This window comes from Gekko japonicus, unplaced genomic scaffold (assembly GCF_001447785.1).
Source record: "Gekko japonicus isolate JY-2015 unplaced genomic scaffold, Gekko_japonicus_V1.1 scaffold1046, whole genome shotgun sequence".
In the NCBI taxonomy this organism is placed as follows: Eukaryota; Metazoa; Chordata; class Lepidosauria; order Squamata; family Gekkonidae; genus Gekko; species Gekko japonicus.
The window spans coordinates 458,817-474,532 of NW_015168678.1; the positions used below are offsets into that span (position 1 = coordinate 458,817).

At 40.6% G+C, this 15,716-nt stretch overlaps 1 protein-coding gene across 1 annotated transcript in view; it reads right to left on the reverse strand.

The window, feature by feature from the left end:
* SLCO2A1 (solute carrier organic anion transporter family member 2A1) overlaps nucleotides 1-15,716 on the reverse strand; it is a 79,997-nt gene that overhangs the window by 27,733 nt on the left and 36,548 nt on the right. The window contains exons 4-5 of the mRNA XM_015415383.1: nucleotides 8,001-8,216; nucleotides 1,997-2,095 (exon numbers count right to left, since the gene is read on the reverse strand). Of these exons, the coding sequence (XP_015270869.1) occupies nucleotides 1,997-2,095; nucleotides 8,001-8,216 (315 nt within the window). The remainder of the gene's footprint in view (nucleotides 1-1,996; nucleotides 2,096-8,000; nucleotides 8,217-15,716) is intronic.

Sequence of the window (15,716 nt, forward strand, 5' to 3'; positions counted from 1 at the left end):
CTAGCGATATGTGCAGGCAGGGCAGATGGAAACATTAGCTGATCTCTTCCTGGAAAGAATCTCCCATCCCATTGTTCCCAGGCCGGGCAGAGGTTTGTTGGCCGAGAGTCAAGCACAAGCTTTGTCACTGATGTTAGCGGCACAACAGTTTTAATGAGGCCGAATTTTCAGTCCACACTCCCTGGGGACCCTAGACAAGAGACAGAAAATCATTCCACTTCTAGAGCGGACATCCTCCAAGCAGGAGGCCTTGATCAGAAGAGGTTCGCACTTCACTGGAGCTGGCATGGAAAGTGTCTACCCTCATTGTTATGAGGGGAAAGAATAAATAGCAGTTTCCACAGCTCTTGCTGCTCTGTGCCGACTTCCTGCCCTCCAGGATTAAGAAGTGTGCATGCAAAAAGAGCCCATGCCTCACCAAAACAATGGTTCAGCTTCCCTGGATGTGGCTATCCCACTCCAGATCGGGTGATGTCATCAAGGTACGACCACAAAGAATGGACCCAGGGTTTTGTTTTCACCTGATCTCAGCACATTTACTTTCAATATCGCTCAGATGGTAAGTCTGTAAACCTACATTGCTTCAAAGAAATGCAGAATTCTTCAGCATCGAAACAATCTAAAAAGAAAACCCCTGGCTGCTGGAACGAACACCACACTACATGCTTGGGCCTGTAATGGAGCAAACTGGCAGAAACAGAGATCAGCTCTCAGGCCATCCTTCTAAGCCCATTGACTTCAACAAACTTAGAATGGTGTCATTACTTAGGCTGATTTCGCACTAGAGCTGCCTCGCTGTTGCGCCGCCGTTTGCCCTGGCTCTATTGGTCAATTTCACACCCGAAGCCGCGAGGCTGATTTTGACCCGTGGGTTCGCCCGATTTCCCCCGCAGTTTCGTGATCCTGTTTTTTGAGGCAATGGTACAGATCTGAATCACTGCTGCACACTGCATGCCCAGTTACCTTATTGTTCAGTTAAGTTGCTCACAGCAATAATATTCGCTAACCTGCTACCTGCTTTATGGCACTCATCTGCAACAGTGAACAGTGAAGAAGTTTTTGATTCAGGTACAGGAAATCAGAGAAAACCACAGGGCATGCATCCTATCTTCCTCCATCTTAAGTGGCTTGACTATTGGAGGAAGGCTCCTGAGGGATAATCTACATGTTACAATTTACACAAGTCACAGTTTCACAGGATACAGAGAGAGCCCAAGAAAGGAGCAAACAGCTTCTCCCTTGATTATTTCTGCTTGCAAAAACAGTGTGGGAGGGAACCCTGAAGCCCCTTCCCCCCTGAAGTGCTTGAAACTGCACCAAACAAGACAGTATTTTATAAAGGTGAGCCCCCACCCCATCCAAGTGTAGCTGGGAGTCATGTCAAGGGACCCCTGACATAGCTTGTGTCCATTGGAACATATAGGTAAGGCCTCAGCCTGTAGGAAGGCTTCAGACTTTGCTGGTAGGGTACATGCCATTATCTCTGACTGTGCCCGTTTGGGGATTGCCTGTCACTCAGCAAAATATCAAGAATCTGTGACAGGAGCCAGAGAAGCCATTCTGTGCATTCTGCAACAACGCTAGCAATAAGAGTACAGATGCGGATTCTGCATGGCTGTGGGTCAATTTCCAAGTCCCAGACATATCATGTGACTCAGAATATGGGCTCATGAATGTATGAGAGAGTAGGATTGCCAATGCTGGGTTGAGAAATTCCTGGAGATTTGGGAGTGGGGGCCTGGGGGAGGGCAGGTTTTGAGGAGGGGAAGGACCTCAGTGGGATTTAATGCCACACAGTCCACCCTCCAAAGCTGCCTTTTCCTCCAAGGAAATGGGATCTCTGTAGTCTGGAGACAACTTGTAATACCAGGAGACCTCCAGGCCCCACCAGGAAGTTGGCAACCCTAGCTTAGAGCCTAAACTGTAAGGCCTCCATTATAAGTGGGTGGAAAGGCAACACAAAAATAGTTTAAATGTTTAAATGACAGGCACTCACTCAGGTCAACTCTCCCAGTGTCCACGTAGATCTGCAGTGCTGCTGAGCCAAGGAGATATCCAAATGCTGGGCCAAACACTGATATGGCAAATAAGATTGCTGAAAGTGAGAGAGATGGAATTAATAAATGAATTAATGGATAATCATGTATTATGTCAGTTAAGCGGCTTCCAAACCACTACGGTAATTCTTTATGGAGCATGTTTTTTTTAAGCACACAGGAGAGGTAAACAGTATTTAAAACTAAAAAAAGTTAATTATTTCTTCAGCACTTTAATGCTGCACCACTTATTTATCCAAAGAGAAACTGCCATTTGAAAGGATACCATCAATCTTGTCGATATTTAGGTAAAAGCAAAGATTTCCCTTGCTCGAAAGCCAGTCGGATCCGACTCTAGGGATGCGGTGTTCATCTCCGTTCCCAAGCCGAAGAGCCAGCGCTGTCCGAAGACATTTCCGTGGTCATGTGGCCAGTATGACTAGACACTGAGGTGCATGGAATGCTGTTGCCTTCCCACTGAAGTGGTACCTATTTATCTACTTGCAATTTCTTGCTTTGAACTGCTAGGTTGGCAGGAGCTGGGACCAGAGACGAGAGCTCACTCTGTCATGCGGCACTCAGGTCTCAAACTGCTGAACTACTGACCTTTCGGTCTGCAGTTCAGCGCCTTAACCACTTGAGCCACCACAGCCCCTTGTTGATATTTAGCAATTTAGCAATGCTTAATTAACAATGCTCCACCCACAATATGTCTCAAACTTAGGAAAGTGTTCTTGTTGAAATTTAGCAGTTCTTAATTAACAATGTTCTATCCACGATGTATCTCAAACTTACAAAAGTGTTCAACAAAGATACATGGACAAGGATACACATTCTGGAACTGGTACAAATGCACACTGAAAACAGAATGCTTATTTGTGATACTCAATGCTTAAAACACTTAGGACAACAGAAGAATACGCGCAGAAGCACAGAGATGAGTTGTCAAAGGGAAGATCCTGAACCTGTGAAGAAGAATTGCTCCCAGACAACTTGGAAACTTCAGAATTGTGTCTTCTGCAGACTCCACAGTCTCACAGGGCAGCTGAAGTCAATGACCTTAGAAGGATGTAACTCTGTTTAGGATTGCACTGCCAGAAGTAATTACAGTCAAATGTATTTTTGGATCCTAATTTTATGAGTACTTTAGCCCAACTGTGAACAAAAGGTGACAGTGGCAACCCTGAACAAAGTTAGGTTACTTACATTCATTGAAATCAAGGGAATTCAAGCCGCCAAACCACATAAGCAGCCAAACCATACACGAGATTGCTGCCAAACTCCAAATGGACTATTGCAAAGCAATAACTATAGAAGTGGGGCTGTAGCTAAGTAGTAGAGCAGCTGTCTTCCCTGGACTACCTCCATGTTCAGTCTCTGGCATTTCCGGTTCAGAGATCCCAGTTAGGAGGTACTGGGAAAGACCCTCTCTCTGAATGAGATCTCCGAGCCGATGCAGGTCAGAACAGACAATATTGAACAATACTGAGCAAGTTGGACCAATGAGGGCATTTCATATGTTCATCAAATGTGGCACAATAAAGCCTAACAGGAGAGGATCTCTGATCCTAAGTTTACAAAACATTTTACCTCAAAGCACAGATGAACATACTTTTCACTTTATTAAAAATCTTTTACTGTCTACTTGGGTTTGATGCAGTTTTATGTACTTCAGAAGAAAGTCATCTTTTAGGAAACATCTGCAAATAAATTATTCTGATTTTTCATTCCTATAATTAATACACTTAATGCTTCAAGTAATAGGAAGAAGTAAAAAAGATCCAACACAGACTCATTCTGAATTGTATATATTTATATTAAGTGCTTAATGTTCAACATGAGATGCATTCATTTATTTAGACATTTATACTCTGTTTTTCTCCCCACTGGGGACCCAAACTGGCTTATAACATCATTTCCCTTCCCCTCCACTGTTATATTCTCACCACCTCCACTCTATGAGGTAGGTTAGTCTTAGAGCATAAAACTGGCCCAGTGAGTCTCCATGGTAGAATGGGAATCTGAACCTGGGTCTCTTACTTCCTTGTCTGATTCTCTAACTACTACATCACACCGGTTCTCATGTAGACTGAGATGCATATTAAAATATTCTGTGAGGACTACTTGGCTTTGTGGAGCATGGATTCCAAAGTCCATAAAGATTTTTCAGAAACTCAAGGCTGGGAACGCTGTGTCATCTCTCAGTTCCATAAAAATTAACAGCATTGATAACAGGTACTTAGTGAGCATCAACTCTGTTAACAAAATGGAACGTTCTGGAAAATAAAGACCACAGAGAACCTGGACTTCTCAGCACTCAGCAGAAAAGTGCTTTGTTCTTACTTATTTGACTATGGCCACCCAGTCTTTTGTACCAAAAATATGGATTCAGTGTTCCCAGACCAAACTGTACTTGCTCTAAAATGACAGCTCCTTGCTCCCTCCTGTGACCTGCAGAAACATATTCTGCAAAATAAGGAAATAAACGCACATCTGCTTTGTCTGTATAACTGGGCCTGAGCTGGTCCCTTTTATTTTAAGGACACACTCAGATCTGCCTGGCCCTCCCAGTAACCAGTATTGCTAAAGTATTATTGCTGGTTGTGCACTAGCATGCACAAGTGCTGTAAAACTGAGCCCTCCGGTCTCATTTCAGCCATCTTTTACAGCTTGCTAATCATTATGTTTACTATGCTTTTCACTTTCTACACTGGAAAGAAATGTTATCACTTAATTGGTTTCCTTTTTAATAACTGGAAAGAGATAGTTTGGAACAACGAACCCTCATTATCAGAATATTCAGATAACCACAATTCTCGGTGCCTGCAAGCTTCTATGACCCTTTGCCATGCCCTGCTCTCAACTTATTTGAGTCACCTTTCAATTACTTAGCATCTAACAAAAACACCAACAACCACAAACAGATAGAGAACATGAAAATGGGAGAATGAACCCTCAGCTGAAACATTTCAGGCATGAAGGTAACACCTCCTGCCAGATTACTTCTTCCTCTTTATTTTAGATTTTCCTCTTTATGTCTTTGGACTTTTATATAGGGAACAGGGTTATTGTGTATTGCACTGTTTGTTGTATGCATTATATTGGATTGTATTCTATTACACTGCTTTCTGTATGTATATTGTTTGTACTACACTAATCTCAATTCTTTGTAATCTAGTTACTACATTGTTTATGGCCTATCTCATACTGTCTTATTTATCACATTGCTTGTTCTGATTCTGTAATCCTGTTGTGGATATAGCCAGAAACAGAAGGGAATAACAACAACAACAACAACAACAACAATAGATGTCTCTGTGCACAAAAACAAAGCTAGCCTGGCCTCCCAGTTAAAGCATGCCAAAAAGGGAGTTTAGAGACCCAGAACAAAATTGACTTGGACAGGGACAAAAACAAAGTAGTAACACAGTTATACAGTCTTGTGTAGATTAGAACACATATCAATAGATACTGTTTGTTGAGGCCCAACCTCATGGAAGTGAAGACCTTATTCAAAGACGTGTTGGTTGAGGGCCAGAAGACATCCATACGTATGAGAAACTTGTAATCACTGTTTTTGAATAGACTTTGTTAAAATAATTAGCAAGAATGAGCTAACAGTATAGATAACTTTGTATGGTGCTTGAAGTTATAAGATAATGAGTAAGCTGAGACTGTATTAACTATTGTTCGAAGACAATGTTAAAATCCTATAAACAGGAGAAGCTGAATAGAGTTTTTTTCTTCAAAGGGGGTCATTGCCTGTGACCTACTTATTTTGGACTTATGTAATGTATGTAATGTAATGTAATGTAATGAGCTGCGATGGCTCAAGTGGTTAAGACGCTGAACTGCAGGCTGTGGAAGGTCGGTAGTTCAGCAGTTCAAGACCCGGGTGCCGCATGATGGAGTGAGCTCCCGTCTCTAGTTCCAGTTCCTGCCAACCTAGCAGTTCAAAAGCAAGAAATTGCAAGTAGATAAATAGGTACCACTTCAGTGGGAAGGTAACAGCGTTCCGTGCACCTTGGTGTTTAGTCATGCCGGCCACATGACCACGGAAACGTCTTCAGACAGCGCTGGCTCTTCGGCTCTGAAACGGAGATGAGCACCGCAACCCTAGAGTCGGACTCGACTGGTTTTCGAGCAAGGGAACCTTTACCTTTACCTAATCGCTCACTTTTAATGATCTAGGTATAATCTTCTGTTGATTTAGTCAGTATAAAGAAAGCAATAGTTATGCTCTAATGAAAGCTTAAAAAGGAAGCAGAGATTCCCTAATAGTATTACTTCTATACCCAAAATAAACTAGAACTGTTATTGAGGTATACCTCTGGCCAGCAGTTGAAGATATGATACAGGAAAGCTAATGAGAGGTTTAGAGCTTCTTAAACAGCACATCTGTATCTGAATCAGGCGTGAACCGAGTAATCCAGAACTACCTGCTTTCAGCGAGAAAGGCCAAGTAGAAGTACAGGGAGCAAACAAACAGTAGTTGGAATACTAATAGCCAACCTGGGGCTTAAGTCCATAGCCGAGTCATTTGGAATTCTACTAGGGGAAACCTGTAACAGCCTTGGAAACAAATGGAAGCTTTTTAGATCGGGATTGAGTATTCTCATAATTTCCACCTGCCAAATCCAAAAATTCCCACTTACTGAAAAACCTCAGGCCACTGTTGTTTGCAGAGTGGCAGCAGAGCATTAGCCAGGCATTAAGAGTCCCAAAGGTCGGGGTGCCAAGAGCTGGTCCTAACTGGGATGCAGCAGCCACCTTTGACTTTGCGAAGTCATTCATGCTAGTGGCACCTTGTGCCGTATGATAAGGATGGCTTGAGGAGGCTTGGGACACTTGTCCTGGCACAACACTGGGAAAAAATCCCAGCCAATGGATTTTAAGACTGGACTTCACACTTTCCCTCAAAGCCTCCAGTTAGAGAATTGGCCTGTTAAATTCACCTAAGGCAGGGGTGGCCAAACTTAATGTAACAGCCACACAGGATAAACACCAGATGTTTGAGAGCCACAAGGTATGAACAAATATTACACACACGTTTTTATTTAAAAATATAGAGATTTGCTTTCTCTTAACATTAAATAAGACGGTGTGAAAGAGCCACACGCGGCTCCCGAGCTGCAGTTTGGCCATCCCCGACCTAGAACAACAACAACAACAAAAAAAAAGCTTTAAAAATAGCTTCTCTCTTTTTAAAGAAGTCTTCTCCCCCTTCACCCATAAGAAGCACAAACCTTTGATTAAAAGCTGAATCAAACTTTGTCCTGACCTTCAAGAAAGCCAGTTCACAATTTTAAAACCTGAAGCTGAACTGCTTGATAGTTTGTAGAATCCTGTTTGTCCATGTTCTCCCCATGGTCCTCCTATTTATGTCAAAAGGCCTCTTGCCATGCTCTGCTGTGCTTTCTTTGATAGAAGGGGGTTTCTTATGGTGAGCACTGCAGTTTTCACTCACAGGAGTGTGCCCCCTCAGCCACCACTGTGATTCAAGGAATCATATTGGAAAGAACTTTGAGGATTTTCAGTATACCCACGTCAGTCTTGCTAGCAGGCCTGGGTGTTAGGTCCTTTCAGTGTTACAGTTTACACTACAGGGTGCTCTGTAGAGATAGCAGTGTCTGGGTAAGACTAGGGAGACATGGGTTCAAATCCCTATAGTGCTCACTGGGTGACCTTGGCCCTAACTTACAACACAGAGTGGATGTGGGGACAGAACTGACAAGGAGAGAGCCACACAAACTGCCCTGAGCCCCTTGGAAGAAGGTGGGATGTTATCAATAGAGGGAACTATCAGATCTGTGCAACTCAGTAGAACTGGCTATATATCAAGAATGGGAAGACACTTTTCCATAGTTAGGATCCTCCCCCAAAGCACACTTACAGTAAGGTAAAGTGAACCCAAGCTTCAAAAATAAAGGCACTGTCTTACTTAAATTACAAGAAAACATTTACCTATATATAAAGCAGAGTTATTTGGCTCTGCAAAATCATCCACATAGGAGATCCCAAAAGGCTGAATTGGGACACTCCCGATTCCTGCCAACAGCTGGGCAACTACCATTAGTCCCCACAACGAGCTTTGTTCTGACCGGGTATCTGCAGTGGAGTTTGTGACTGAGTGTTCATTCTTTCTAAGGCAGATATCAGCTGTGATGCTGCTGTTCTTATCTGGAAGAAAGGAATGCAACAGTTCTGAAAAACAAAGTTCCACCTGATCACAAGCATAACTTTTCACTTCAAAATCTGCCTATAAATATACAGATGGGAAAGCATCTCATGGTCTTACGCTTTGCACATACATTATTCACCTGCACTGAAAGAACAATGTACATCTTTCTCATGATTTGTTGTGGAAGCCTAATACACAGAAAGTAAACAGAGAGGCCAGGGAGGCACTGTGGCTCAATGGCAGGGTTATCTGCTTGGCAAGCAGGCAGTCCCAGGTTCACACCCCAGCATCTCCAGTAAGGACAAGGCAGCAGGTGTTGTTGGAAGACCTTCATCTGAACCTTGGAGAGCTGCTGTCAGTCTGAGTAGTGAATACTGTCTCTGATGGACTAGCTGTTGGATTCAGTATATGGTATCTTCATATGGGGAAAGTCAGATCCCGGGGGCACCAGAACCATATCCTAGATCTAAAGAAGCCCAAGTGCATGCTTGAACTGATTATACATGAGGTGGGAGTTGACTTTTCCTTTCAGTAGCTTCCCCTTACACCTTGGGGATTGCTGCTCCAAATTGCTGCTCCTTGGGAGGTGTTTTTCAAGGGGTTCAGGGGGGGCTACTTCCACCAGAGGTGAGAAATTGAGCCCCCCTCCCATGCACATGCAGAACATGGCACACTGGAACTCTGCTTTTGTCTTCTGTAAAATCATATTCCAGAGATCAACAAGTTTGTGGCATTAGCAGCTGCACTCATGGATTTGAAAACCTCACTAATGGGGCTGACTTAAATACTCTGAACTAAATACATCCCTAATGATCCCTCATTCCTAGAGACCTTCCAGAACCATAAACTTCCTCATTTTAATCAGCAGCTGTCATCACCCTTTTCTTTCAAGATATTACTGCAACACTGCTCTCAGAGTTATGTTCAGAAACAGCTTTGAACCAAAATGCATTGATGTGTTGTGAAATCTAGTGTTCTATGGTGGAATCTAATGTTCTACAGGTAGGCTGAAGGCGAGGAGACCAAAAGCCAGCTAGATAATTGTGGAAGGGTTCATAAGGACACTGCTAAGTTGTCCGTGGCTCTTATGTGCTTTCACATTATCCATTAGTTTTGAGATTGTAAACAAGCTGTCCATGAAAGAAACAGTGAAGTCAACCCCAACCTATGATTCAAAGGATTTGCAGCTCCTTTTAGAGTGAACAAAATAATCCTTAATATTGCTGGGACTCCACATCCAATAAAAAAAATTAAGCCAAATGTAACCTCCCTTGCCATGCACACTAGTGCTCTTCTTTCTCTTACCTTCTTATTTATTCATTTTCTCAACTGCTAGCATTCCCGTCAACTCACAGCATTTAATGAGTGACTCCGTGGCCTTGTGGGAGGGTTAATCAAATTTTAACATGGCAGAAGCAAAAATGCTGACCAGGTAACTTAGGGGTTTCAGTTAATGTAATATAGTTTTCCACACACAATAGCATGAAACCACAAACATTCACATACATGTTCATTAAGAAACTGTTATTACATGAGATTGGAATGTATTTCCAGAAAACAGGAGCTTTCCTAACCATCTTAGATTTTTTTCTTATAAATTCAATTACCATGGGGGCTATATTAGAGATGTATTTCATGCCAAAATATGTTTTTGTTAAGTGAAAATGGTTTGGGATTGATGAGATAAAAATACCAACTTAATTAACTTTGTCCTTTTTTTTTTGGTAAACAAATTTTTATTTTCTTAGGAACATAACATATAAGATTAAATCATTCAGTCCATTGTTTACCTCATTCCCTTCCTCCCCTCCCTCCAGTGGCTTCCCGCAATGCTTCTCCCCCTTCTTACAAATTTCATTATATCATTAACACATCATTTGTTATCATCCAACCTCAAGATAACATCATTTGACTTAATATTGATCTAAACATATTAAGTTTTGTTTTACATCCCAGTTCTTTTCCAGATATATTTTAAAGTCATTCCATTCTTGAAAAAACACGTTGTCTTGATTATTCAACTTCTTTGTAATTTTATCCATTTCTGCCATGAACAGAACTTTTTGTATCCAGTCTTCGATTTCTGGTACTTTCTCAGTCTTCCAAAATTGTGCATAAATCATCCTCGCTGTTGTAATAAGGTACCAGAATAAAGTCCTTTTAGTCGAGTTAACTTCTTCCATTTTTAGTCCCAAAAGCAGAATTTCAGGCGCTTTCTTGAAAGAGCACTTAAGTATTTTTTGCATTTCTTTGTGGACTTTTGTCCAAAAGAGTGTAGCTTTTTCACAAGTCCACCACATATGGTAAAATGAGCCCTCATGTTTTTTACATTTCCAACATTTATTTGACATATTCTGGTTCATATTTGCAATTTTCTTTGGGGTCATATACCACCTATACATCATTTTGTAACAATTCTCTCTAACATTGGTACAGGGTGATATTTTAATAGCATTTTTCCACAAATATTCCCAGGTTTCTATGTCAATTTCCTTATTCATATTTATTGCCCATTTTAACATTTGCTCTTTCACAGTCTCATCTTCTGTATACCATTTTAACAACACTTTATACATTTTAGAGATATCTTTTCCCCCTCCACTCTCCCATACCTTTTCCATTTCATTTTTTTCCTCTCTAAAACCATAATTTCTTTTGTCTGACCTAAAAAGGTCAGAGATCTGCATGTATTTCAACCATTCATATTCATATTCAATTTCATTCTGCTTTTTCATTACCCATTCTGTTCCCTCTTTTTTTATTATGTCTTTATACAGCAACCAATCTTTGTCTCTACGTCTTGAGTAAGATGTTAACACTTCCACTGGTACAATCCAAAGTGGCCTTACATCACCAAAATATTTTTTATATCTCATCCATACCACAAATAATGCTTTTCTTACCACATGATGCTTAAAAAAGCTATCCATTTTTGTTTTGTCATACCATAAATATGCATGCCAACCAAATCTACAATCATGACCTTCTAACCCCAATAGCTTATCATTTTCTAATTTCACCCATTGCTTCAACCAGGTCATACAAACCGCTTCATAATATAATCTGAGATTTGGTAGCTGTAGTCCACCTCTGTCCTTGGCATCACAAAGTATTTTCATCTTAATTCTCGGTTTCTTGCCTGCCCAAACAAACTTTGATAGTTCTTGTTGCCACCTTTGCAGCAAATCTGTCTTACTAAGTATTGGTATTGTTTGGAACAGGAACATCAAACGTGGTAGGACATTCATTTTTATAACTGAAATTCTTCCCATCAGTGACAAGTTCATTTTGTCCCATTTCTTAAAGTCTTGGGTTAACTTAGCCCATAGTTTTTCATAATTGTTCTTATATAAGTCTATATTCTTTGCAGTTAACTCAATGCCTAAGTATTTCGTCTTCTTTACCACTTCACATTGTACCAAATTTTGTAGTTCCACTTGTTTTTGTTTCGTCATATTTTTGCAAATAAGCTTCGTTTTATTCTTGTTTACATAAAATCCTGCCAATTCTCCAAAATCTTTTATTTTTTGAAATAGTAACGGTAACTCTTCCGTCGGGTTTTCCACAATAAACATTACGTCATCTGCAAAAGCACGGTATTTATATTTAAAACCTTTATGTGTCAAACCCTTAATCTCTTGATCTTGTTGTATTTTTTGTAAAAGTACCTCCAACACCCAAATGAACAATAGCGGTGACAAGGGACAACCCTGCCGAGTACCTTTCTGTACCTTGAAGCTATCGGTCAATTCTTTATTTACATTCAGTGTAGCTCTTTGTTCCGAATAGATAGCTTCAATACAATTTCTGAACTGTTGTCCCGTATCAATTTTTTCCATCATCTGTAACATAAACTTCCAATTAAGATTGTCAAATGCTTTTTCCGCATCCACAAACAAAAAAGTTACCTCTTTTTCAGGGTGCTTTTCATAGTATTCCACTGCGTCCATTACTATTCTTACATTATCTCGAATTTGTCTTTTTGGCAGAAAGCCCGCTTGATCTTCTGAAATCACTGTTTGTAAGTAGTTTTTCACTCTTTCTGCAATAATTTTTGCAAAGATCTTATAGTCATTATTTAGGAGAGAAATTGGCCTGTAGTTCTTTACATTCGTTAGTTCTTGGCCTTCCTTTGGTATCAATGAAATGATTGCCTCTTTCCATGAGTCTGGCACTTTCTTGCACATCCGTATGTCGTTGGATAAAGCTTCCAGGGCCGGGACAAGTTCCTCTTTCATTTTTTTATAAAACTTCGCGGTAAATCCGTCCGGCCCTGGCGCCTTCCCCAACTTCGCTTCTTCAATTGCCTTCCTCACTTCCTCTGTTTGGATTGGCCCATTTAGTAAATCTTTAAACTCTTTGCTTATTTTGGATAGTGGAATCTCTTCTAAATATCTTTCAATCTTCTCAAGATCAATTCTATTTGCTTGAAACAATTTAGCATAATACTTGAAGAAACTTCTCTTTATACCATTAGGGTCAACGAATTCTTTTCCTTCTTCTATAATTTTGGTTATCATTCTTCTTTCTTTTCTTGCTTTGAGTTGCCAAGCTAGATATTTCCCCGGTTTATTCGCCCCTTCAAAAGATTTCTGTTGTAACTTCTTTAAATTCCAATAAAGCTCTTGGTTCAAAAAATCATTCAGCTGTTCTTTCAGCAACTGTAGTTCTCTAATAATCTTCTTTTTCCCCGGTTTCTTCTTCAGTTCTTTTTCTTTTTGGGCTATTTGTTCCAATACTTCCACTTGCCTTTGAAGTTTTTCCTTCTTTTGCTTCACATTTTGTGAGATGAGAATCCCTCTCATCACAGCTTTGTAAGCGTCCCACACTACCTGTATTGAAGTCTCTTTATTCAGATTTTGTTGGAAATATTGTTTTGTTTCTTCTTTTAACATTTCCATAACACCTTTTTTATCCAACAAATCTTCATTTATTCTCCAAAGAAAGGATTTATTCCTTTCAGTAGAGGTCCACAAAACAGGGTTGTGATCCGAGTTACATCTAGGCAGGATTTCTATTTTTTGTGTTTTCATTGACAATTCTTCTGACATCCAAATCATATCAATTCTGGAAAAAGAGCAATGTCTATTGGAATAAAAAGTAAAATCTTTCTGCGTTGGGTTCCATTTCCTCCACACATCTTCTAGTTTTTCCTGTTTGACTAGTTCAAAAAAGTTCTTTGGCAATTTTCCACTAATTTCGTTGCCTTTTTGTGATTGTCTATCCAGCCGATCTATAGTTCCATTAAAGTCTCCGGCCAAAATAACTTGATCATAAGTTTGTCCTTGTAGGTGTTCAGTTAAGTCCTTAAAGAACTTTTCTTTTGCTCCATTGGGTGCGTATATATTGACCACCAGTGTCTTTTTCTGTTGAATCATCACTTCCACACCCACATATCTTCCTTCCAAATCTTTGAAAATTTCTTTAGGTTGTAAATCCTTTTTCACATATATCACCACACCTTTTTTCTTATTTAAGGCCGAGGAATAAAATTCTAATCCCAATTTAACATTTTTTAAATATTTGGCATCCAGTTTTCTAATATGAGTTTCTTGCAAGCATATCAAGTTACAATTTTGTTTTTGTATCCAATAATTGATTCTTTTCCTCTTGTTAGGTGAATTTAATCCATTCACGTTCCATGACAACAATTTGTAATCCATTGTAGATTCTTAATTTAAAGTTCTCCAAAGACGTCAGAATTGTCCGCCTTAAATTTATAAAAATCCGTCACCGACCTGATCTGGACTCTCCCACCTTTGTAAGTAAAGGATAAGCCTTGTGGAATTTCCCATCTGTACCTAATATTCAAAGTCCTCAGTTTATCCACCAAAGGCTTATACCTTTTTCTGTCTTGCAGTACTGCTCGGGGGAGTTCTCTCATCACCATAATCTTGTTTCCTTCCATTTCAAAAGGGACGGTGAATTGTTTCTTAAAAATATCTTCTGTAGTTGTTCTTGTTACAAATTGTACAATAACATCTCTTGGTAAATTTTTCTTTTCTGCAATTCTGGAGTTCACTCTGTATATCAAATCAAAATCAGAGTCCATTGTCCCTTCATCTTCTTCCAAATATGATGTTATTGCCTTCATCATTTCATCTCTTATATCTTCATTTTCCTTCTCTTTAATGCCCCTGAATCTCAGATGGGTTTGCATCCTTCTGAACTCCATCATTGTTTCTGATCTTCTAAATTGCTGAGTCAAAGAATCCTGTTTTTCTTCCACTTGTTGCATCTTCTCTTCCACTTCCGTAGTTTTGGTTGCATTAGCCTGAATCTCCTTTTTGACTCCTTCTATTTCTTGCTTGATTGAAGTTATCTCAGTAGTGACCAAATCTTTAATTGCCGCTATGTTCTTCTCCTGAACCTCTTCAAGTTGTTTCAGATGAATCTGAGTCTGCTTTGCCATTTGTGCCTCCAGTTGCTTTTCAATCTGTTCCCCCATCCTTTTTTCACTTTGTTCTCCCATAGCTTGTATTGCTTCCAGCATCCTTTTCTCCATTGCCTCCATGGCAGCATACATCTCTTTCTTATCCTTCTCCCTCTCTTTTGACATCTTGGGGGTTGGTGTCAGCCTAGTTGGTGTTGAATTAGTTCTTGGTCTCACTTTTGGCTTAACGTCAGGATCAGAGTCAGCTCTTTTCGGTCCTCTTCTGGTCTCCGTTTTGGTGCTTTTCCTGCGGTGCGCAAATTCACAAACAAACAGTCTCTTCTAAAGGGTAGCCTTCAATCAGCCATTCCCTTCTATTTTCGCTTTTAAAAACCCTCTAAAAGAAGTTTAAAGTCAAATTTAAAGTCAGGTCCTCCTCAAAATGTCGGGCGCAACTTCTCTATGGTATTCGGGTATAGAGTAGGTCAGGTTACCGTATTCCAGGTCCCGTCTGTTCGTATACACTCACTTCCGGTTCTGCTCTCTTGTAGCTCCGAGTCTCTTCCTGTTGGCTTCCTGTTGGCTTCAGCCCTTCTTTCAGGGCTTCCTCTTCCTGTTCCAGCACCTCGGAGTATTTTTTTCGTTACACCGGCCTGCTCCTCCCGCGATACAGTTCGTCAGTTTCGGTTTTCGGCTGCGCACATATCTCAATTCCCACCGCAGGAATGTTAAACAATGTTCTTTTTTACTGTTTTAAAGCCTTCAATCAACTATTTTCTTTGCCGGAATCGGATTTCTGGGAATGTTTGGTCATTTCCCGCTCAACCGCTTGTTTCAATTTTTATCTTATCACAGTTCAGGTAAGCGGCACGTTTATTGTTATCTAGCACGATCAAATCGGGTTTCGCATTGCTTCTTTTCACTTACTGTTGTTGCCCATCTTCAAGAGGTCGGCTGGTAGAGAGCTTAAACCGGTAATCCGGCTCGAACGGCCGCTGCAGAGTTGCTTGGCACTTGCCTTCTTCGGGGGAGGAGATCAAAGCATGAAACGGCTCCTTCGGGAGCCGGATCACGCCAACCTCACACTCCCTCTTAGGCGCTGCTGCCTGCTTGTCCCCCCCCCCCT